Source organism: Macaca fascicularis, chromosome 10 (genome assembly GCF_037993035.2).
Source record: "Macaca fascicularis isolate 582-1 chromosome 10, T2T-MFA8v1.1".
NCBI classification, from domain to species: Eukaryota; Metazoa; Chordata; class Mammalia; order Primates; family Cercopithecidae; genus Macaca; species Macaca fascicularis.
Genome location: NC_088384.1, coordinates 59523763 through 59549358, shown reverse-complemented (window position 1 = coordinate 59549358; position 25596 = coordinate 59523763). Strand labels below are relative to the sequence as shown.

Below are 25596 nucleotides of genomic sequence, written 5' to 3'. Positions count from 1 at the left end.
CGCCTCCTCCCAGCCCAGGCCCGGTTACCTCTTTTGCTTGTCCGTCTTGTTCACGTCAGTGTCCCTGAGCATGACGATGAGATCCTTTCTGGGGACTTTACCCCACCAGGCAGCTCTGTGGAGCTTGTCCAGATCTTCTCCACGGACGTGGTACCTGGGCTCCATGAAGGCGCTGTCGTCGTAGTCTTCCCAAGCTTCCACGTTGCTCTCCCCGCGCCCCTTGCAGCTGGGGACGTGGTACCTGGGCTCCATGAAGGCGCTGTCGTCGTAGTCTTCCCAAGCTTCCACGTTGCTCTCCCCGCGCCCCTTGCAGCTGGGGACGTGGTACCTGGGCTTCATGAAGGCGCTGTCGTGGTAGTCTTCCCAAGCTTCCACGTTGCTCTCCCCGCGCCCCTTGCAGCGGGGGAAGCAGTGGCAGCACCACTTGACCATCTTGCTCCTGTGCGTCTTCATAGCGGAGTCGTCCTGGTCTCCAGAAGGGCCCACAATGCTCTCGCCACTCCCCCTGCAGCAGGGGAAGCAGTGGCAGCACCACTTGACCATCTTGCTCCTAAGTGTCTTCATAGCGGAGTCATCCTGGTCTCCAGAAGCACCCACGTTGCTCTTGCCGCTCCCCCTGCAGCAGGGGAAGCAGTGGTGGCACCACTTGCCCATCTTGCTCCTGAGACCAAATGGCTTCTTCACAGCAGAGGCAGCGGGTATTGAAGAAACCTCAGCCACCATCTGCTTTGAACAGCCAGGGGAGGCCGGTAGTAGCGAGCACATCGCCTCTACCAACCAGTTTCACCAACTAGCAGGAAATTCTGGGTTTCCAATCTGTTTGAAGAGAAAGGTCAATCCCAGCCAAAACCTGCCAACCCCAGCAGGGGAGCCCGGCCCACCCCACCCGGGAAAACCCACACCCAGCCGGGGAAAGCCCACGCCCACCCGGGGTGATCCCACGCCCCCCGCCCCCAGGAAGGGCCAACCCCCGCCCCGCCCCGCCCAAAGGAAACACCCAACCCAGCCAAGGGAATGCCAAGCCCAGCAGCGAAAAGGTCAAGCCCAGCAAAGGAACGCGATGGAGGAAACGTCAATCCAAGCGAGAAACACCGGGCAAAGCGATTAACGCCCAGCCAAGGGAGGAACGCCAAGCCAAGCCAGGAACGCAGAGCCAGGCCTAGCCGTTACAGGCAAGCCAAGCCGTTATGGGCGTGCGCGTGCGGTGTGCGCGCCTCAGGCGGCGTCATTGCACGTGGCACAGACAGTGGCCAATGTGTGCAACCTGCGCACAAGTCTTGGTGCCACGAATATTAGTGACAGCCTTGCGTTCCCGGCAAACTTTGTGGGAACTGGCCGAGCCTTCAGGCTATGGAGGAGAGGCCTCTGGTTGGAAAAAGCCTCTTGAAGCAGGACAGGGGCTAGAGCGCCTGGAACTGGAGGATGCTGACAGGCTCCTCTGAGGAAAGCCCACAAGACACTCGTGGCAGTGCTGTTGCCGGTGGCCACGGCTGCCGCTCAGAGCTCAGGCTTCTTTCTTATATTTGTTTTGGTTTTATTTTGCTACTATTTTCTACTTTCTTTATGTGATAGCTGAAATTTTATTTGAGAAATTTCTACTTTTCCATCATACACATTTAGTGAAACACATTTTCCTGCCAGCACTGGCTTTACCTGTGTTGAATCAAGTGTGATATGTCGTATTTTTATTCAGTTTAATATATTTAATAGTTTCCCTTGAGACGTTTCCCTTAGGAGTGTGCTTGCTGTTTAGCACTATTCACAATAGCAAAGACATGGAATCAATCCAAATTTTCATCAATGATAGACTGGATGAAGAAAATGCGGTACACATACAACATGGAATACTATGCAGCCATAAAAAAGAATGAGATCATGTCCTTTGCAGGGACATGGATGGAACAGGAAGCCATTATCCTCAGGAAACTAATGCAGAAACAGAAAGCGAAACACCTAATGTTCTCACTTAGAAGTAGGACCTGAACAATGAGAACACATGGACACAGGGAAGGAAACAACACACAATGGGGCCCCTGGATGGGGGCGGGAGAGGGAGAGCATCAGGAAAAATAGTTAATGCATGCTGGGTTTAATGCCAAGGCAATGGGTTGATATGTATAGCAAACCACCATGGCACAAATTTACCTGTGTAACAAACCTGCACATCCTGCACATGTACCCCAGAACTTAAAATAAAATAAATAAAAATGTAAAAAAGAAAAAACCAACAAAACTAAAATATGTGCTGTTTATCTTTCGAGTATTTAAGATTTTGCTATTATCTTACTTTTTTATTTTTAATTGGATGCCATTTTGGCTGGAGGATACATTCTACATGATTTCAGTTCTTTTAAAACTCTAATGTTTGTTAAAATGCAGGACACAGACCATCTTGGTTTATGTTCTGTGGGTACCTAAATGTTCTGCTGTATTCTGATGCTAGGGGGTGGAGGAGCAGGGGTTTTTGTTGTTTCGTTTTTTTTTTTTTTTGAGGCAGAGTCTCACTCATTTTGCCCAGGGTGGAATGCAATGGCCTGATCTCGGCTCAATGTAACCTTCGCCTCCCGGGTTCAAGCGATTCTCCTGCCTAAACCTCCCCAGTAGCTGGGATTACAAGCACCCGCCACCACACTCTGCTAATTCTAGTATTTTTAGTAGAGGCAGGGTTTTGCCATATTGGCCAGGCTGGTCTCCAACTCCTGACCTCAGGTGATCCACCCGCCTTGGCCTCCCAAAGTGGTGGGATTACAGGCCTGAGCCTCCGCACCCAGCCAAGGGTGGAGTACTTTATAAATGCCAGTGAGCAGCAGCCGCCAACATCAGTAGCTGCTGACGCTGCTAGCGGCTGGGGCGGACAGCGGCCAGAGCTGGGACCCAGGCTTCCTGCCACCTGCACGTGCGGCGCACACCTGCAAGCTGTCCTCCCACAGCCTACACGGGGGGGCACAGCAAAGCTGGGACTCATGTTTGAAGGAAGGAAAAAAATTGAACGAGTAACCCAGCACTGTTCTTTCCAGATCCATCCCGCTGGCCCTCTTGTTTCCCACGTTTTTGAAAACTGGCCACTCTGACCTCAGATCCCTAAATCGCAGCCACTGAGACCTGGCTCTCAGAAGCCAAAGCCCTGGCACTTTCCAGGCTGAGCAGGAGGAGGTGAAGGCAGGCTGGAGGCTGGTCCAGGACAGCTGAGGGCTGACCATGGGGGCTCATGCAGAGGCCACCACTGGGGCCGCTACACGTGACATGGGATTTGGGCCATTGGGTAGAAGGCGTGGAGATGGGGCACTGCCAGTGGAGCCAGGAAGGAAAGAAAACACTCTCCAAATTGTCTTCCAGGGTTTCCGTGAGCATTTTATTAACTCAGAATCTGTCAGGAATAATACTAGGGAGTTACCTTTCCCTGAAGATGGCTCTTGTCAGAGTAGTGAGATAGGCATGTGGGGGGGGGGGGGCGGGGGAGAGGAAGAGGAATGTGAAGCTCAGTTTATACATATTAAGATCAGCAATGGTGTGCCGCTGGCAGGAGCAGAGCGAGCCTGGAGATTTGGGTGGCTGCAGTTGGTAAGTGGTTGCAATCCAGAGAGTGGGACTGAGATCCTCCCTTGTCATGTTAGCATCCCATTTCCTGGGCGTGGCTCTGACATCCTGCAGGTGGTCATTTCACTCATGGAGGCTTTGTCTCTCTTCCATCACCCCAGACTCAGCTTCACACTCCAGGGCTGCACACCACCAGCCACCATCATGTTAACCCCTTCCCAGGTCAATGTGTCCCTCACCTGGAGCCCAATCTGCCGGACAGCCTGGGACCGTCCATTTTTGGGGTGGTGGGCAACCTGGTGGCCATCATGCGGCTGTGCAAGTCGCACGAGGAGCAGAAGGAGACCGCCTTCTACACACTGGTATGCGGCTGGCCGCCACCGACCTTTTGTTCACTTTGCTGGTGAGCCAGGTGACCATCACCACGTACATGAAGGGCGGGTGACCTGGGGCCAGCCCCTGTGCCAGTACAGCATCTTCATCCTGCTCTTCTTCAGCCAGCCCGGCCTCAGCATCATCTGCACCCTGATATCTACACAGGTAATTTGTGTTCGACATTCTCAGAGGAGTTTCATAAGCTTTATGTTTTATCTGGGTTATAAACAGAGTCCTCAAATGCGTAAAAAAGAAATCATACCAGGATTGAATTCCAGCAGGAATAAGTTTATTTTACCTATTCAAAATTAAAATACTTTTGTTTTGTTTGAAAATGTTTTTGTTAAAGATACGTTTTTGAAAAAATTTAGGTAAATATTTAATAATGTCCCCTTTTCTATCCCAAGAAGTAATTTCATAGTTTATTTAAATGTTTTTAACAAAAATGTAGCATAGATTTTTTAAAAAAATAATTGCATATTTTAACTCAATAAATCCAAAATACTGTGGCAACATGTAATCAATGTAAAAATTACTAGAGATAGTTTGCATTCTTTTTTCTTATGAAATCTTTGAAATCCATTGTGTATTTTACATTTTAGTACGTCTCAACTCAAATGTGAAATTTTCATCGAGAATATCTGAACTGTATTTAGATTAATAAAAACTGCGGTTAAAAAATTTAACATAGATTTAGTACGGGGTGTGCAGCCAGCTTGCAAATCAGATCTCAGCTGAGCGGCCAGGCAGCCAAACCCTGAGGAGCGGCCTGCTGGCTCCGCAGTGCCCAGAAGTTGAGGATGTCCTACAAACCCATCACGCCTGCCCCCAGCAGCACCCCCGGCTCCAGCACCCCTGGGCTGGGCACCCCGGTCTCTACAGGAAGCGTCCTATCACCGTCGGGTTCAGTGCCAGGAGCCGCTGTCCCTTTCAGACCGCTGTTTAACGACTTTGGACCACCTTCCATCGGCTGTGTGTAGGCCATGAAACCACCTGGCACCCAGGGCTGCCAGAGCACCCACATGGAACTGCTGTTGGTCACAGGGGAGATGGGCAAAGGGATCCGGACCACCTTTGCTGGCAGCAAGAGCACCACGGAGCGCCTGAAGAGAGGGATCATCCATCCCTAGTCAGAATGCCTGGCAGAGACAGAGCGGAACCCACACACTTAACAGGAAGCTCCTAAGCCTCTGTGTCTGGACATTTCCTGGCCACTCCAGAGCACCTGCTTCTCCCTGACTCTCATCCCTAGTTGCACTAACCATCCTGCGCTTCCTGTCCTGTGTCCCTTGATGGTGACTTCCAGGAACCAAGGGGTGGCTCTCACTCCAGGTGGCAGCACTAATGATCCTCCCTTCCCCCCACCCCACTCCGCCAACGCAACGAGAGTTAGCAGCGAGGTCCCCGTGAGTCCCACCCATGACCTGCCCACAGTGTTGCCCACTGGAACTTTCTGCGGCCCCCATAACTCAGCCCTTCCCAGCACTTCTCCCACATGCCCTGAGCCCCCTTCTCCCTCAGCACGGGCTCAGGCCTCAGGCCTGACACTTCCCTGCCTTGTGTCTTTTGCTAAATATGACCTTTCTACATTAATAAAAGATGATTTGGAGTTGTGCTCTCTAAAAAAAGTGTAATATAAAAGAGAAATAAAAGAAAATTTAGCAAAGGAATATATCGATGAATATTTAAATACTTAGATGACATTACTACCAGACATAAGATCATCAGATATTTCATTTACTTATGATTAATATGTTTCTATTTATTTTTTATTTTATTTACGTATTTATTTTTAGTATACTTTAAGTTCTAGGGTACATGTACACAACGTGCAGGTTTGTTACATATGTATACATGTGCCCTGTTGGTTTGCTGCACCCATTAACTCCTCATTTACATTAGGTATTTCTCCTAATGCTATCCCTCCCCACGCCCCCCACCCCATGACAGGCCCCTGTGTGATGTTCCCCGCCCTGTGTCCAAGTGTTGTCATTGTTTAATTCCCACTTGTGGGTGAGAATATGCAGTGTTTGGTTTTCTGACCTTGTGATAGTTTAAACAAACTAGCAAGTTCAGAAGTCACTTTATAAGAGAAATAATGAAAAATAAAGTATTACTGACACTGGTAAGAGAATAAAAGAGTTAGATAAAGTATTAACAAATAAGCTTATTTATTTAAAAGAGAAGGGAAAATATTAAAAAGGATTAAATGATGTCTTGTCAACATGAAGAAAAACTGTATTATATATAATTCATTTGTTAACTTATTATTGTGTTTCCTTGTATAATTTTCACTTGGTTTGTCAGTTTTACTACTTGCTTCATTAGTTCAAAAACTGCATCTTCATAGACCATTTCAGCTTTTGGTGTGTGGGCAGAATTATAAAACCCAGTTTCAAAATTTCAACTGAACGTTGTCAGCATTTTTCTTTGGGCTTTTTATTAAAAAAACAAAAAAACCCCAAGTAATTGTGTATGTGTGTATTTTAGCATTATCATGAATGTAATAACAATAAAATCAAACAGAAGCAAATGGATAAGCAATATGTTGGACTAGCATCTCAAGTATGAAAATGGCATTGCCAACAGTGATATGATTTTTTCAAAATGGTCAACTTTTTAAAGTATAATCTTATTTTAACCTAAAATCTTACTATCGGAAAGTGTAGTGTACATTAAAATGTTCTGAAATGCCTTTATTCACATATATTAAATGGTCGTACTCATTCAGTTATCTACAAATTGGTTTTTCACTTCTGTAATTGTCTTATAGAATGTTCAGAAGTTATGCAGAATGTGAGATAATTTTCTATTGAATATGATCATTTTATCGTTGCAAGACATCAAACATCCCTGTTGCAAGACATCAAACATCCCTGTTTCCTACCAAATAAATGTACAATAGCGATAAATGTAAAGATGTTTTTCAAAAAAGACACATTTTCAAGTTATAAAACAAGGATTTTAAAACTTGAATTGTTACAGTGAATATGTCTTAATATAGGCTACGGTCACTTTAGATAAAATTACCTCACATCTATTTTCAGTATTACTTAAAGGTATTTATGTAGTGGCAAAGATTTTTTTTTTTTTTTTTTGCCTAGAGGCAGATATTTTTCCACATGGCTATTTATGGTACAAAACTGTATTTAAATGCATGTACACATATAAAAGCTGCCACTGTGGCTGTAAACTATTAAAAGTTATAAAGATTAAAAAATAAATAAAAAATAATTGTTTTTCTATGAAATGTCTTTATTCAAGTCCAAATTTAGAGTTTTAAATGCTTGAAATGAATAAAAGTGAGTGTTTCACATATTTCAGTCGGAATGGCCTTTGTCCTAGTTTTATTAGTGAAGCAGCAGACTGCATTTTTTTTGCTCTCATACACCTTCAAAAGCTGGAGAGAAAAATTTGATAAAACTTCTAGGACATTATGTGATGAAACACATTAAACACTAAAGGAGAAATACCACCTCACTGTTTATAAAAGACATATAAGAAGGAACCCTGCATACATATATCTATCAGTTTTGGATTTTCAAAAAATATTTGCCTTAAAATGAGCTTCATTAGAATATGTGTTCTCCCACAAAGCCAAGGAAAGTACGTTAGACACAGGATCTGGAAGTCTACATGTGTGATGTAACTTCATTAAATACATTTCACAAATAAGGCAGAAATGTATCCGTGTGACCCAAAATATTCTCTAAATTTTCTCAAAGCAATGAGGCCACATCTATTATCTTTTACCATGACTAGTGTTCATTCCATGCGTTTGAACATTACCTCGCCCATTTGCAGCCTCCTATCTCTGCGATTAATTATGGCTAACATTCTCAGCAGTCAAACATCTTGCAAGTGACAGCTTGAAAAGGCCTACCAGCATGATGTTCACTCAGCCACCTGACTAGCTTGTCTTCCATCTACACATTGCAGTATTTAGAAGAGCGCTTTAGTATTGTAAATTTGATCCAACATGTGTTCAACGAGATGAAATCTTCAATATTGCACTACCTGTGAATCGGGAGAATGTTAATTTGCTTCTGTAGTTTTAAGTGTATTCTCAGAGGTAGATGAAGCCATATTGTATCATTGGATTCAAGAAGTAAAGTAAATAGAAGGAAAAAAAGATGTTATTCTAGTTTGCTTATGTTTATATCTTAAGTTTTCTTTTCCAGATATATGAGAGCCTACTAAATACACTGAATAAAATGTGGTAGCCGTGGGTTAAATATCATACTTTATGTTTTGCTAATTAATTCCAAGATAGAGTAGAAAAATATGCTCTCTTATATAATACAAAAATGATATGGGGGAAAGAGGTAAAAAATTAACTTAGAGACATCATTAATTAATTACTTTTCTAAATGAAACACTAAATAATTTCTATTTGTTTTGACAAATAGAGAATATATTTAGAATCAATGCTTTATTACTTGGAAAGTGGAGTAAAAATTTTAAATGTATTATTCAGATTGTATTATTACTGTTCACTACAGATCACATACATTTGTCTTTTCTTCGTATTAGACATTAATTAATGGCAAACTTCCCTTCGAGGCCTATTTAATATGAGTAGTAAAGTATCTGGAATTTCTGAAATAATAAAAGTGACCTAAATCACCATGTTTGGTATATTCACAACATTCAAATGGCAGGAGGGGAGTGGTGGAGGTAGGGAGGGGAATGCTCATGTTCTCATTATTCCCAAACGGATTCTTACAAGTCTTCTCACTGGGCACATGGATGCATCTCAGTAACACACAACGTCTTACTTAGCCACAACTTTTGCAGTTTTTAACAAGGTACATTTCAACATTATTATTCCTTGCCAACTCAAAATCAGATATTTTCTCATGTCATCTTTTACTTCTGAAGAGCTGAATTATTGATTCATAAACTGAATCCATAGTACATATCTGTGGATGTTTTTAAATTATGTGAAAATTTTGTATATGCTTTCTTCTGGGGAAAGTATCAGAACCTGGCGATTGTAACAAAAACAATCACTCGTGTTAATATTTAAGTCTTAATTAGTTCAGAAAAATCTGCACACACCTTAAGGTCAGATATTATTTTGTACCCTACATATAAAAACTTTTTTTTTTTTTGAGACGGAGTCTCACTCTGTTGCCCAGGTTGGAGTGCAATGGAGCGATCTCTGCTCACTGCAAACTCCACCTCCCATAAAATTAATGATCACTGATCAAAGATCACCATAATAAATATAATAATAATGAAATATTTAAAAAATTGTGAGGATTACCAAAATGTGAAACCAAGACACAAAGTGAGCACAGGCTGTTTATTAAATGGTACCAATAGACTTGTTTCACCTGGGTTGTCACAAACATTTCATTTGTAAATAAAAGAAAAAAAGGCCATATCTGTGAATAAAGAGAAGTGCAATAAAACATGTTTGTGTTAATTTGGTTAACTTTATTCCAACTTAATGTAAACTAGTTTATTTTTATATTTATTTTTTTATTTATTTATTGAGATGGAGTCTGGATCTTGCCCAGGCTGGAGTGCAGTGGCGCATCTCGGCTCACTGCAAGCTCTGCCTCTCATGTTCACACCACTCTCCTGCTTCAGCCTCCCGAGTTGCTGGGACCACAGGTGCCCGCCACCACGCCCGGCTAATTGTTTATTTTTTAGTAGAGACAGAGTTTCACCGTGTTAGCCAGGATGGTCTTGATGTGACCTCGTGATCCTCCCACCTCGGCCTCCCAAAGTGCTGGGATTACAGGCGTGAGCCACCGCTCCTGGCCGTAAACTAGTTTTAAGACAGTTTATAAAACTCTAAAATGAACCTGGCAAATTTAGAGCAATAATAAAATGATTTATTATTTTTTTAGAAGTATTTTTTTAAAAGGATAAATAACAAATGTCTCATTGGAATTATTCAAGTTGTTTCAAGCTCAGCTCTGAGGTTCTTAGAAACTAAAGTAAAAAGTATGACCAGTTTCTGAAGTCAAGACAAAATCATACAATCTTTAACTTAGAAAATTATCTTCTGTGTTGTGTCCTAAGCATAAAACAAATGTAAGGACTTGCCCTGACACTCTGTAAGTCGTTCCACTCCCATACGCACTGCAGAAATGTTTCCTGGCAAGAACAGCAAGTCTGAAGCCTTTTCAGCACAATAAGGAGGGACATGCTACATATAAAAAAATAGATGAGGAGGGAAAATAGCACCTTAGAGAAGTGAGAAGTCTCAAAAGAGACATGTATAAGGAGAGAAGTTGCAATTATAAAGAGCAAAATATGGAATGATGAAAAAAGATACTGCAAAAAAAGTTTTCCTCAGTACTTTGCAATGCTCTTGCCACCTTCTGAAGAAAGCTGGCTCCTCCTGGAAACAGGGTATTTGGACCCAGGCTTTGGAATGGAGTGACCATCTGCATCGAACTACCTTAAACTCAACTTTGTGAGCATAGGGTAAGAATAATTGGGTTACATAAAAGTCAATTTTAATCTAAAATGTCATTCGTTAGTTTGACCAACTTTCTTTACCACTGGCCACTTGATTATATACACAGTATATAATGCATAAAATGTATGAAGTATGTGTGTATGTGTTAATTGACTATTTATGTTATCAGTAAGGTTTCCAGTCAGCAGTAGGTTATCAGTAGTTAATTTTGGGGGGAATCAAAAGTTATGCATGTATTCTGAACTGTGTGGAGGGTCAACACCCCTAATATCTGCATTATTGAAGGGTCAACTGTATATATTTTACTCAGCATAAAAGCCTATATGAGGAAATGAAGACCCAAAGAGGTGGTTAAGAGTCCAACTCGTTATTTATTGAATTAAACATGAGTGGGTGTGAAATGTGGTGAGTCAAAGGGGCTTGGGTTACAGTAATTTATTGGTTAGAGAAGTGACTAAGAAGAAAAAGGTTAGTTTAACAAGATTTATTTGTGCAGATTTTCCTCAGCTTTACCTTCCAATCATTAATGGCAAGAACGCTACTACTTTTGGTATAGAGAATATGTATTACACATGGTAATTTCATCTCTTGTTTTTTAAAAAAACAGAGTTAAACTAAGAGTGATCTTGAACCTGCCTTGGGTTTTTTTGTTTGCTTGTTTTTTGATTGTTTGTGTTTTTTTTGTTTTTTTTGGGGGGGGGAGGGGCTTCGTTTTTATTGGAAATAGTCAATATGCCAGAGTAGCATATTTTCTGGTGGAATCTTTTCAACTCCTTCACTGACTTAGCAAGATTCTTGTTCAAACTGGGTTCTACAAGGACAGAGAAAAGTCTGAGGTCAGGACTAGTTAAGAAGGACTCAAATACCTGACTAAAGGTTTACTCAAAGGAAAGAGTCTTTGTCACAGGTAGGTCAAGAGAAATTGTATTAGTAAGAATCCTCTCTATTCCTTTATTTCTTCCTAGATTAATCGTTTATGTAGCAAGGATGTGTTAGGAATACATTATTTTTCAACCACAAAAAGTATGTTACACTCAGGGCCATCATTAAGACACATATTTAGATTTATAGTTTACAAGGACTGTGCAGTCTGTCTGTGTATATATTTTTTCTGTCTTTATATTAACAATATTAGATTTGGCTGAAAGTTTCATATTGTAGTTTTATAAACATTAAAGAATTTAAGCATTTTAAATGACAATTATTGCAAATATATCCGAAGTGATGCAACTATTTAGATACTTCCTTCCTTACCCTCCAAATACATAGAAAGTATGATATATAATGTGATGTATTATAGTTTCTAAACCTGCTCCTATATGTGAAGAGGGAAATATAGTATCTTTATATGAAGAACTTCCATACTTTTTATCATATAGTAAATATCTGCTTTCCAAAAATATACCCTATGTCACCAGTAACCAGGTTTTGTTTTTGTTTTATTAATAGATTATATGTTCTAAGATTTCAGGACAGTAGTAGTCTCCACTTATCCATGGAGAATATATTCCAAGACCCTCTGTGGATGCCTGAAACCATGGATAGTACTGAAAACTATATATACCTGTACTATGATTTTTCTTATACATACCTATGATAAAGTTTATAGATTAGGCACAGAAAGAGATTAACAACATTATTTAATATAAAATTTGCCAATTATAACAATATACTCCAATAAAAGTTATGTGAATATGGTCCCTCTCTCTTAACATTTCTTTTTTTCTTTCTTTCTTTCTTTTTTGATATGGAATCTTGCTCTGTCACCCAGGCTGGAGTGCAGTGGTGCGATCTTGGCTCACTGCAACCTTCACCTCCTGGGTTCAGGTGAATCTCCTGCCTCAGACTCTTGAGTACCTGGGACTATAGGCGGGTGCCAACACGCATGGCTAATTTTTTGTACTTTTAGTAGAGATGCAGTTTCACCATGTTAGCCAGGATGGTCTCGATCTCCTTACCTCATGATCCGCCCGCCTTGGCCTCCCAAAGTGCTGGGAGTAAGTGGGTGTGAGCCACCATGCCTGGCCTCTCTTAACATTTTCTATTGTACTATAGATCTCAGCAACCTCAGTGTATATATATTTTTCTTTTCCTATTGAGAATTTTGACCTTTTCACTTTAAGGAAACACTTTACAACTTCTCTTTGACATATTCTAATTGCTGCACAACACTGCTCTTGCACTTATTAAATAGAATAAGGGTGACTTGAACACAAGCACTGTGATACCAACAGTTGATCTGATAACCCAGCTAGCTCCTTAGTGATTCACCCACAGGAAGCGCAGACAGCATGAATTTGTGGGACAAAGGGATGATTCACATTCAGTTCCACCTGGGATGGGGTAAAAATCTCATCGTGCTATTCAAAACTGTGTGCAATTCACAACGTAGAAATTGTTTATTCTTGGAATTTTCCATTGAATAATTTCAAACTGCAGTTGACCACTGGTAATTGAAAACTGTGGAAAGTGAAACTGGGATAAGGAGGGCTACTGTACTACTGTTTTTCTGTACATTTTCAACTCATTTTATTTCAGAAGTAATTCTATTATAAATTTATTCTGATTTTGTTTTTGCTTTGGTAGAACACCTTAGGAAAACTGAGAATGGTGGTCAAAAGTATAATGGTTTTAGTTGGTTACTGGGACAGCCAAAAACAATCAACCACTTACTCCTAAAGATCCTTCTACTATATACAGGTCCCCACAGTTCAAATCACAGATATTCAGTTTACAAAACTTTGGTTGACATTATGATTAAGAGTATAAAAAGTATAAAATACTATGTTAACATTTGAACACTCATGTTCCAACAGGCTGTGGAAAGGAAATGGAACATTCATACAGACAGATAAATCTTAATTTTAGTCATTGAAAAACTATAGCTAATCAATTATCAGTCATGGTGGAGACAACTATGAAAATATATACTTAAAACACCTGTTTTTTTCTTTTCCATTGGTATAGAAGGCTCCATTTTTAAAATATTGAAATAAATCATTAATTTATATGGATTATGAATTATATGTATTTGCATTCCAAAAGTAATTTTTAAATTAGGTAACTTTCAATTTTTTTAAAAAATTTCTAATTAAAAATAGACATTAATTTCAGTTTTTCCAGCTCCTCTTTGGCATAAATAAGTTTTATACACTGTCATTTGACTCTTTTCTATGTACTAATTTATTGTTATTTAATGTTTATTATATTTTAATCTCATTACATTAGTGCATTTTTTATAAAGAATATTAGACAAAGTAACTTGTATATTTGCTTATAAAGCCAATATAAACTAAAATACTTTTCAGAAAATATGATAAACTTTACACACTAATTTTGAGATTTCAGATGTAGCCTGAAATTAAGTTTCATAAAAACTTTAAAAGTATTTTTTAGGGCCAGGCACGGTGGCTCATGCTTGTAATTGCAGCACTTACAGCGGCAAAGTTGGGAGGATCTCTTGAGCCCAGTAGTTGAAGACCAGCTTTGGCAACATAAGAATACCCTGTTTTTAGAAAAATTAAAATAAAATAACAAAAAATTAGCCAGATGTGGCAGCACACGCCTGTAGTCCCAGCTACTCAGGAGGCTGAAGTAGGAGGATTGCTTGAGCCCAGAAGGTCTAGGCTGCAGTCAACCATAACATCACTGCACTCCAGTCTAGGCAATACAGCAAGACTTTGTCTCAGAAAAATAGTATGTTTTCCTTTACTGATCTATGTAACATAATTGTTATTAAAATGTAAAACAATGTGTGTTATATTAAAATGACATCTTATTTACAACATATTGTTCATGTGTTATAATGACAGAAAACTGTAAAAATGTCCTGCCAAAAAATAAAAGCAGAAGTATAGAAATACTTTATTTTTTGACCAGAAAACTTCAAATAATTTTTTATTTCTAAGCAAGAATGTCAGCATTAAAAAGCGTACTTGTTTTAGACTTTAACATTAAAAAAAAAAATGAAACAGTAAAACTTTATAGGATAAAGTTAGTTTCTGAAGTGAGATTGTCTGAGTTCAAATCTTATCTGTGCCAATTATTAATTGTGTGAACTTAAATAAATTATTATGCTATTTGTGCCTCAATTACTCATTGAAAAAATTAGTATAGCAAATGTTCTTACATAGAGGTTTTGTGAAATAAGATATTTTTTTAAATGACCAACTTAGTATTAATAATATATTGATATTAAGAAAGAACATAGAAAAAATATGAGTGTGAAACCCTGTTTGAACTATAATAAGAACTGGTAGTGTTAAGTGATACTTTATAATATCTATGTAGCTATATTCCTAATTTTCTAACCATCATTAGGGTATGTATCTATATTCTGTCTCCTAGATTGCAAAAAATTTAAATAGAAGAAAATAAATAGTAGGAAAAATACATTTTTAATTGATTGATACGGAGGATGAAGAGTAATCAATAAGTTGTAACTTGCTTGGCTTAGTATTGTTCAGTTTCTGTTTTTGTTTCAAGAAAGATCCTTCAAGATGAAGAACACATTTTGGACACACAATGCTATTCTATAATAAGAAAATTCAAGGAATTGTAGATACATGCTAAAAAATGTATCTTTTATGTATCTTTCAAAATTTTTTGTTGCCATGCCTAGAAGTTTTAGATTCCAGGATTTATCTTTTCTTGAGCATTTATTCAGTAATAGCTGTAGGAAATATGCAATGGTTTGTTTTGTTATAAACACTTTTTTTAGAAATTCATGAAAATCAGTTTAATATGAATAACTGAGACAATAAAACCCATATACCATAATTTATATTATGTTAAATCTTAAAAATCTTTCTTCTCTTTTATTGTACTTCCTATATGTGCTTCAAATGAAAAATGAAACTTTATATGTAAATCAGAAATGGCTTTGATTATAAGTAATGGAAAATCCCAACAGATGGCCGAAAAGCAAATTTAAAGGAAATTCATTTGTGTCACATAATAAAATGACTAGAGCGGAGCCATTTTCTCTGAAACATTCTTAATCTTTTTCTCATTGTAACAAGATGTCTGTCGTCACTTCAGTCTTTAAAGTCTAGGCATGTCAGGAAAGAAGCTTTGCCAACCACTTTTATCAAGGAAAACATAATGTTCTCAAAGGTTTCCAAGAGACCTTTGCTTACTTCTCACATGATGAGTTCTAATTTACAGGAATCCTGAGATATTGAGAATTGGCATTTTCAAATTGGTATGTACATACAAAAAGAAGAAGGAGGATAAATTAATAATTCATCAAACATCGTCTAAACAAGGATATTTTGTACGTTTTCAAAATTCATAGATTTAGCTAGTAGCACATTAAGAAAAAAAAATGTATCTTGGAACTTCAATATAACTATTTTGTTAGTCTGTTAATATAATAATATACCTCAAGTTACCACTACTGGAATCAACAGAAAATGGTTGGTGTATTGAAAAATAAAATCTTACAAATTTAAAAAAAAAATGCAGAAAAAATTTAACATTGTTGCTTAACTTTATTTTCTTGACATTAATATAGATGATTTGTTAAGCATTAAAATTATACTACCCTGAATTGTAGTAGATAAAAGAACCTGAAAAAAACTAGTGAAAGTCAGTGATTTTGCCCAATACATGATGCTTTTATTTTCTTGTAGCATTACTTTTTAGTTTATTATCATTTCAAAACGTCCTTAGGCTTTTTCATAACTGTTTTGTTAGCATAGAATATTGATTGCTCTGTATTTCCAAAGAGTGTAGCTTTCTATAACTATACCTAAAATGACAGAAAATATTGATCCAAAATATAGAATATATATGTAAAATCAACAAGAAGAATGCATTCAATTGAGTATTCAAACATTTGATATTACTATATTTTAAAATGTGCTATTCTTCAATAATGCAGATATGTTCACATGTACATAAATCTCATAAATGACTCTTGATTCATGATCTTTCATAAGTAAATGTTGATGAAAGTGATTACCTCTTTTCTACTCCTGACGTTACCTTACTTTTTGACAGAATCTCCACTGCCTGAGAATCCTGGCTTCTACTTTGTCCTCACTCATGATGTAATAGTTGATATATAAACATTTACCTAATTGGCGAATTTTGAATAAGATACTGACCATGAGTAGTTCAATCTTACCTTGGATGTTGTTTTCATTTTCTTTCCTCCCACTACAGGACCTTATTTCCAAGAAGACATGCACTATGCTTTGTTTCTTCATGTCTTAAGTTAGATACATTTATACCACAGTATAACTATATGCCATTGTCAATTTCATCACAGTTCTTTGATCTTCAATAACTAAATCCTGTGATAATTTTAACTCTTTATAAAGCAAAGCTAGAGGCATTACAATAAATGATTTTAAAATATGTTACAAAACTATAGTAATCAAAATAGCATGATACTGGCATAAAAACCGACATATCAGCCAACGGAACAGGATAGACAACCTAGAAATAAATCCATGCATTTAAGGCCAACTAATTTTCCTCAAACAAAGGCAAGAGCACACAGTAGGAAAAACATAGTCTCTTCAATAAATGGTGTTGGAAAAACTGAATGTCTACATGCAGAGGATTAAAAGTATACCCTTATCTTACTCTATACACAAAAATTAAGTCAAACAGGAATAAAAACTTAAATGTAGAACCTGAAACAGTAAAACTGCTAGATGAAAACATAGGGAAAAAAGCTTTACAACACTAGACCAAGTAATGACTTTTTTCTTTCACTATGTCCCCAAAAGCAAAGGCAACCAAATAAAATAATAAATAAATAAAGAAGATTGCATCAAACTGAGAAGCTTCCATACATCAAAAAGATCAATTGACATAATAGACAATCCACAGATTCCCCTTCTAGAAAAACATTTGCAAAATATGCATCTAATAAGGAGGTAATACCCAAAATATAAAAGGAACTCAACTCAATAGCAAAAAAAAAAAAAAAAAAAAAAAAAAGAAATAATCAAATTAAGTTCTAGCAAGCAAAATGGAAAAATGTTCCCTTCTAGGAAACTAACACCATTACATTTTACTCCTGACCAGATATATTAGGCCAATTTTGAATTGCTGTAAAGAAAAACTTGAGACTGGCCAATTTATTAAAAAAGAAGAAAAAGAGGCTTAATTGGCTCAAAGCTCTGCAGGCTAAACAGGAAGCACAGTGTCAGCATCTACTTCTGGAAAAGTCCTCTAATGATGGGAGAGGGAAATGGGAAAGCCAGCACGTCACATAGTGAGAGTCGGAACAAGGAAGAGAGGGAGGAGGTGCCACACAATTTCAAACCACCACATCTCACAACAACTCACTTTCTCCCTGACACCACCAAGGGGGATGGTGTTAAACCATGAGAAACTGCCCCATGATCCAATCACCTCCCATCAAGCTACCTCCAAAACTGGATATTCCATTCCAACATAAGATTTGGAGGGCCGGGCGCGGTGGCTCAAGCCTGTAATCCCAGCACTTCGGGAGGCCGAGACGGGCGGATCACGAGGTCAGGAGATCAAGACCATCCTGGCTAACACGGTGAAACCCCCTCTCTACTAAAAATACAAAAAAAAAAACTAGCCGGGCGAGGTGGCCGGCGCCTGTAGTCCCAGCTACTCCGGAGGCTGAGGCAGGAGAATGGCGCAAACCCGGGAGGCGGAGCTTGCAGTGAGCTGAGATCCGGTCACTGCACTCCAGCCCGGGCTACAGAGCAAGACACCGTCTCAAAAAAAAAAAAAAGATTTGGAGGAAAAAAATATCCAAACCATAGCATAACATATTATGAATATCCATACACATTAATATAAATTAATAAAATCATATTTTAAATTTGTATAATTATTGTATTATGGATGACTTACAATATTACATAATGATTTCTCTATTAATGGTAATTCAGAATTTTTCTGCATTTTTATTACTAAAAATACAGTAGAATAGCCATCCATATTGTTATGGGTTAAATTATGTCCCCTCAAAGTTTATGTGTTGGAGTTCTTACCCTCACTACCTCAAGATGTGACTGTAGTTGGAGAAAGAGCTTTTCAAAGAGTAATTAAGTTAAACAAAGTCATTTGAGTGAGTTCTAATTTAATGACTGGTGTCTTGATACAAACGAAAGGTTAGGACACAGTTGTGTACACAGGGCAGACCACGTAAAATGAGAGCCATCTACCAGCCAAGGACAGAAGTCTCAAAAAGAAACCAGCTCTGCTGACATCTTGATCTTGGACTTGTAGCCTCCTAAACTGTGAGAAAATAAAAGGCCATTCTTTATTAGTTTTTATTCGTTTTTAAATTATTTATTATTATTTTATTTTGAGACATTGTCTTGCTCTGTCACCAGGCTGGAGTGCAGTGGCGCGATCTCGGCTCACTGCAGCCCTGCCTCCCAGGTTCAGGAAATTCTCCTGCCTCAGCCTCCCTGAGTAGCTAGGACTACAGGCACACGCCACCACGCCCAGCTACTTTTTCTGTATTTTTAGTAGAGATGGAGTTTCAACATGTTGGCCAGCATGGTCTTGATCTCCTGACCTCATGATCCGCCCACCTTGGCCTCCCAAAGTGCTGGGATTACAGGCGTGAGACACCACTATCAGCTAAGAGGCCATTCTTAAACCACTCAGTCTGTGATACTTTGTTATGGCAGCCCTAGCAACTTATGTACCTGAATCCTGTTCTTTAACGAGACACATTTATTATTTTGCTATGTGGATATTTCTACACAGATGAGCTTTAATAGTGGAGTTGTTGGGTTAGTATGTTTATAGACTTTTATTTAAATAGACACTGGCAGATTTCTTTCTATAATGTTTGTAACAATATGTACTATAAATGTTTATTTGCCAAGGCTTTCTCTCCTTAAGATTTCTACTAGTTTAATTATTAAAAGTTGATATATACATCTGTGAATATATACATTTATGCATATATATATAATACACACACGTATACATATATGTCAATTTTATTTCCCAATAACTACTAGCAAATTTGACACTTTTTATGTTTGCTAGCCATTTAGGTTTGCTTGTTTCAGCCAATTTTTGTTCATATCATTTTCACAATTTTTTTTGGCTAGTAGTAATTTTGCTTGTTGGTTGTGTATTTTTCCAACCTTTAATTTTAATGTTTTTAGTCTTTAAGTTTTCTGGGAGTAACTTATAAATTTCACATAGCTGCAATGTATTTGGATTCCCTAAGCTGATATTCTCTCACTTTATTTTTTATTATAAATAAAACAATTTCATGAGACAATTTTACAAAGTCTAAACTTCTGTCTCTCCGCTCTCCTATGACTTTACCCACTCATTACCCTCTCTCTCTTTCTCTCCCTTTCGCTATTGTTTTCTCCTCAAATGATGAAACAATATGAGTACCTAAATATCTGTATGATAGTAAATACCAAGATGTTATTACAAAAAGATCTCACGGTTTTGGCTTATGTGTGGTAATCTGTTTCCACGCTCACCCAGGCTAATAGGAAAGCTCTGTTCTATTTGGTTATGCAGGGACCTTCGTCCCCATTTTCTTGTGGCTGTGTTACCCGCTAGGACATTGATCTCATTTTTACTCTAATTTCTGCATTCAAGGTGAAAAGTGCTCACTGCCGCAATCACATTGCAGACCATAGAAAGGGAGCAAAGAAGAACTCATGAGCAAGCAGCTTTCCTTTAATTTGCAGATAGTCTGAAAAGTGACCACATCAGATATGCTTACGTCGAATTAAACTGAAATCTAATCACATAAACACCCATGACTGAAACAGAGGCAGAGAAATCTACATTTTAGATATGTTTTATCTACAGATGTACTAATTTGCATTTGCTGGGGTGCTGTAAAATCTCTGAGTGAATTATCTTTCTTATGCTCCCTGAATTTGAGCATTTCTGCCCATTTGCAATTCCAGAAAATGGTCTAACTTTGTTCGTTTGAATATTGTGTCCCCAAAACAATATCATTTTCTGGGAAATCCGAAATATGTTGACCTGTATCATTTTGGATTCTATTTTGAATTACCTCTGTTTCATATATTGCAGCTGTTTAATCACTTGGTACTTTATTATGAATGACTTCTTCATATCTTTCTTTTTACTAATTATCTGTAGATTAACCTAACTTTCTACTTTATATAGCCATTTCATTTTAATCTCAATGGCTAATCTACTCAACATAAATATATACAGATATAAAATTATGTTATTTAAGTTCTATTTTTCTTATTTCTAAATGTTTCAATGCTTTTTTTCATAATGTGGCCCCCCTAATGGATTTTTGATGTATGCATATATATTTATTTTTAAATCTGTCTAAACTACTTTAATTTGAAATGTGTTGCTGTGAATAATTTGGCTGTGGATTGTGTTGGCAGTCTTATTTACTGAGGATAAGCTCTTCCTGTGCTCTGACTTGGGATGATTTATTTATCTTTAGAGCACTATTATCCATGCTAACTGAGTGAGGTTTGACATGAACTTTGCGGTTGTGCTGTGGAAGGGAGCTTCACTTGCTCCAGAGTGTGAGAGTCAAATGGGTCCAACTCTTGCTCACTTGCCTGTGGAGCCTCACACCCCTCTGGGTTGGCACTTGCTTCTGCTATCGCACGTTCCAAGTGCAGGCTTGTCTGGCTTAGCCCTGCCAGCTTCATTGATTCCCACCCTTGCCCTACACCTCAGAGGCCGAGCACAGGACCTCTGAACCACTGAGTATTCCATGGGTCAACCTATCACCTGGGACACCCAAGTACCCCACCTGGTTAACAAAGGTCAAGCATAAACTCACTGTCACTGCTGCAGTTGGCTGTCACCTGCAAGTGCTACCTACAGGCCTGGAAGTCAGCCTGCACAGTCCATCACATCTGTTGACAGAAGTGCACAGTGCCTGGGAAAAAGACAAGCTTCTTACTACCTCTGCTCCCTGCTACTACCATCACCCACATCATCCCAGCTACACAGGAGGCTGTGAGCCCACTCACCTGCCCAGTACTCGACTACTACAACTGGTATTTGAGAATGCCTTGGCCCTAAGGCTATTTATCATCAAGAAAACCACACTGAATATTTGCCGCTGAAGCACCCCAGGAGCGAAGCCAAATGACCTCCATCAACATACGTCCTAGTCACAGCCTGAAAAAAAAAGTCCTGCCCCAATGAAAGTAAATTGAAAAGTAAGAAGTGACTGTTTCCTCAGGTGTGAAGAAATCAGTGTAATAATACTAGAACTATGAAAAAGCAAAATGTTATGACATCTTCAAAGGGAACACAATAATTCTCTAGCAATGGATCCAAAAAAAATGAATTTTTGAAATGATATGAGACATTGTCTCTGTATTCTACATTTATTTTTGTTTCAATTCTACTAGGTGAACCAGAGATATTATCAGTTCATACACATTATATTCTAGGGTGAAGCTGCTGAACCAAAGATACAGTGTGAGTGTAAATTGCTAAGTTTGCTTAAACATAGGGTTTTGCCACAAACGTTTAGTTGAGTTTCTTTTTTTTCCCTCTTGTCCCTACCCAAACTTTTAAAGCAAGGAACTAGACAGTAAGAAAATACACACACACACACATACACACACACACACACCCCCAAACAAAAATTCTTTGTACTCTCTCTGTGGTAGTTGTAAACATATGTTTGGCCTTTTGGTGGCATTTATTTTTAGCTTCATCTTTCTTATCTAGGATCATGGCCTCATCTCATGAATTTCTGTAAGCATGAAGCCTTAGGTTTTCTATTATTGGTACAGGAATAGGCATGTTTACTCACACTTAACACTATGTTTTTAAATAATTTTTAAATTGAACTTCAATATGCTCCTTATTTTTTAATTCAGTCGTGGGCGCTTCACCCTTGTGAATGGGAAGGCTCTTATGAAAGAGGCTTCACTCTGCACTCAGCTTTCTTGTCCTTCTATCTCTGCTTTGTGGGGACACAGTACCCTTTCCCTACAAAGAACGCACCAACCAAGCATCTTGGGATCAGACAGCAGTCCTGACCAGACAACCAAACATGCCAGTGCCTTGACTTTGACCTTTGCAGCCTCCAGAACTGTAAGAAAACTAATTTCTGCTTTTTATAAATGATCCGGTCTCAGATATTTTGTTATAACAGCACAAACTGGACACCTTTGTCATCTCTCTGTATCCATAGACACTGTATGGTCTGCTTTCTCTGAATGGCTGCATCCTATGCTAATGTTCTCCATTGAGGCTTTCTTGTGAAAGAAAAATTAAGGACTAGCCTTGTTCACATAGGAGTAATAATTAAATAATATTATTAGAGGGTAGATACTGAGCCACAGGCTGGTACTTTCACTAGATTAGCCATTCTTGTGTGGATTTCCATGCAATGGAGGTTTAGCCCCATTGCTTTCTTTTTTGGGGGGAGGAAATCAGGACCAAAAGTTGTAAAACTTTTACAAAAGAGGCCTCAGTGAAGAGCACCAGCATAATGAGTAAATCCTTTTTTTTTTTTTTTTTCCCAGAATAGGGACAAAAGCAGAAATCTGGTTATCTTTAGAAACAAGTTACAATATATGTTAATCAAATATTTTTGTGGATTTTTTATTCCTTTGTTTGTAAAATGAGCCAAAAATGACTTTAAAAGTACCTTTTTCCTTTCAGTTTCTCTGAATCATAGCAACTTGAGTTTTTGTGGTAGATTAGTTTTGTGCGGTCATCCTATGTAGGTAATTTAATATCAAACCTATTTAGTAACAGTATAATTTTCAGACCAATAAATACAGTGTTATTTATGTAGGCTTAATATGCAAAATGGTTGTGTTTTGAAGTATGACCTAGAAAAATTAAGCTACAATCTAATGATTTTCACTGACATTTAATTCCACAATAACTGATTACAGTATTATTTTTCCATTGTATATTTGAGCCCAATATAACTTTATAGTGTTATAAATAATTTAGCTCTCTTTCTTAGTGTTTACTTTGGTATATCAATATTCTATAGTATTCATGCATTGCACTTATATTTTTTATGTTAACATATCTCATTCTACATTTTAATCACCTTCTTATATATTCTTTAAAATTCAAGTAGCATATTAATTTAACTTTATTGGCATAATTTATCTACATTATCTTCTCTTTAATTTGTAGAAGTGGAAAGAAACATTTAATGTATTCATGTTACAAATTGATGTCCAACAAATCTATGCTATAGAAACAATAAATAATGAACTAATTTCTAAAAATTATGGCAGTAATTTAATTTCATCTTAAAGTGAAATTTTAAAAATAATATTCTTGATGTTTTAATAATTTGTCACTGATTTTTACTGAACTCTTGTCTAATTTCAATTACACATGTAAAGTTTACACATTTAATGAACAACAATTTTATCCTATTTTGAAAAAAATCTGTCATAAAATTTCTAGGTAATTTCCATGAAAACATATTTACCTAAATTTTGCATTAAGAATACAATTTATAAGGTTAAAAACTAAAATGACTACTCTTAAATTAATGCAGCAATTATTAGATGGTCCAACAACATCCTGATAACATATGTGACAAATTTTATCTTCAACTGCTGTTGCTTAAAGCAAATACTTCTTTTAAATATTTTGATATTATAATTAAAATATTTTTGTTGTTTTTAAATATCTCCTTGCTATAGTAGTAAACACTGTACTGTTCCTTATGTCTATCTAAGAATGCCCTGATTTAGTTTATTTGTAACACTGAGATACATAATTTAGAATGAAAATGTGTTTACTATTCAGTTGTTTCCAAAATATTTATTTAATAATAGAAAATGGTATAATAGTTAATATACATTCAATATATATTTACTTTGGGAAAACTGAAAAGGTTTTGTATATATATTATAAAATATGTATAAATAGGAAGTTGTAAAGTTATCAGTAATAAAATTAATAAAGTAAATGTAAAGAATATATATTGATAACTCAATGTTATAAATGAGAAAAACATGTTTTAGGTGTCAATGTAAAAAATAAAAAGAAAAATTAAATAACTCATGTTCTCTGATACCAGTGTTGTAAGGCTCATTAAACATGGGCAAATACAAAATCCATAACCACTTGAAAAAAAAGCCAATAACAAACAGCTCAAATTGACAATTAAAATAAAAAGATTCTCTAAAATCCTTGTAAACATGTCTTATACTAGTAACATATAGAGTGGGAAATATTGTAAAAATGGACAACTGATAAACTATTTACTTTTTTGTTTATTTTTTTGAGACGAAGTCTTGTTCTGTCACCCAGACTGGAGTGCAGTGGCGCAACCTCGCCTCACTGCAACCACTACCTCCTGGGTTCAAGTGATTCTCCTGCCTCAGCCTCCTGAGTAGCTGGGATTACAGGCAGGTGCCACCATGCTCGGCTAATTTTTGTATTTTTAGTAGAGACGGTGTTTCACCATGTTGGTCAGGCTGGTCTCGACTCGAAATCCTGACCTCATGATCTGTCCTCCTCGGCCTCCCAAAGTGCTGGGATTATAGGCATGAGCCACTGAGCCTGGCCAACCTTTTTAATAGTAAGAAAATATATACTTACTAATGATTTATTTGGAGAAAAGGAAAACAGAATATGATAATAGGTTAGAGATACAGCCTAATTTATTAACATATATTGTGGCTGATAGAAATAAAAACAAGAGGAAATAAAAAAATCATGGATTTATAGAAGACATTGATGATATATATACTTTCAGAAAATTTAACACAATAATACTAAAACTATTAATATTTATTTTTATTTTTAGCTGGAGATTATATGTACAAATTCTAAGTGTATTTTTACATATCCTGATCAGATGCAAAAAAAAGTTCAAATTAAACCCTCTTCATACTAGCATGAAAAAAATTCATTTCAGAATTTTAGAACATAGGTTCAGTTTGGGGGGAAAAAAAAAACGAGCAAGCAAGAACTAAGAAAATAAAACAGTAATAAACATCAACAGGTCTTTCCAATCCTGGGCTATCTGAACTATAAAAGTTGAGCCAAAAAAAAAAAAAGGACCCAACATATTTTAGTACTTGTATTTAGAGATTAGGGGCCTGTATTAACCAAAAATTTATGTATATATTAATTGAGGCTCTGATAAACAAAATACTATTCAGATGATTCTTCTTAAATATCTCAGAAAAATACTGCAAATGCCAGAAATATTGAGAGGTTGAGATTGGCATGATGGAAGCCCATTGTAATAATTTCAGGTGTCAAAAGTGAAACTTATTATTAGGGTTTAAGTAAAAAAAATATGATGA

At 37.4% G+C, this 25596-nt stretch overlaps 1 protein-coding gene and 1 pseudogene across 1 annotated transcript in view; one reads left to right on the top strand and one right to left on the bottom strand.

The window, feature by feature from the left end:
- Positions 1-775, bottom strand: part of LOC135965561 (POTE ankyrin domain family member G-like) — a 33162-nt gene extending 32387 nt beyond the window's left edge. Inside the window, exons 1-2 of the mRNA XM_065522608.1 lie at positions 376-775; positions 29-207 (exon numbers count right to left, since the gene is read on the bottom strand). Of these exons, the coding sequence (XP_065378680.1) occupies positions 29-207; positions 376-765 (569 nt within the window). The 5' untranslated portion in view covers positions 766-775. The remainder of the gene's footprint in view (positions 1-28; positions 208-375) is intronic.
- Positions 776-4712: 3937 nt separating this feature from the next.
- LOC135965353 (cyclin-dependent kinase 2-associated protein 2 pseudogene) lies at positions 4713-5084 on the top strand (annotated as a pseudogene).
- The last annotated feature ends 20512 nt before the right edge of the window (positions 5085-25596 follow it).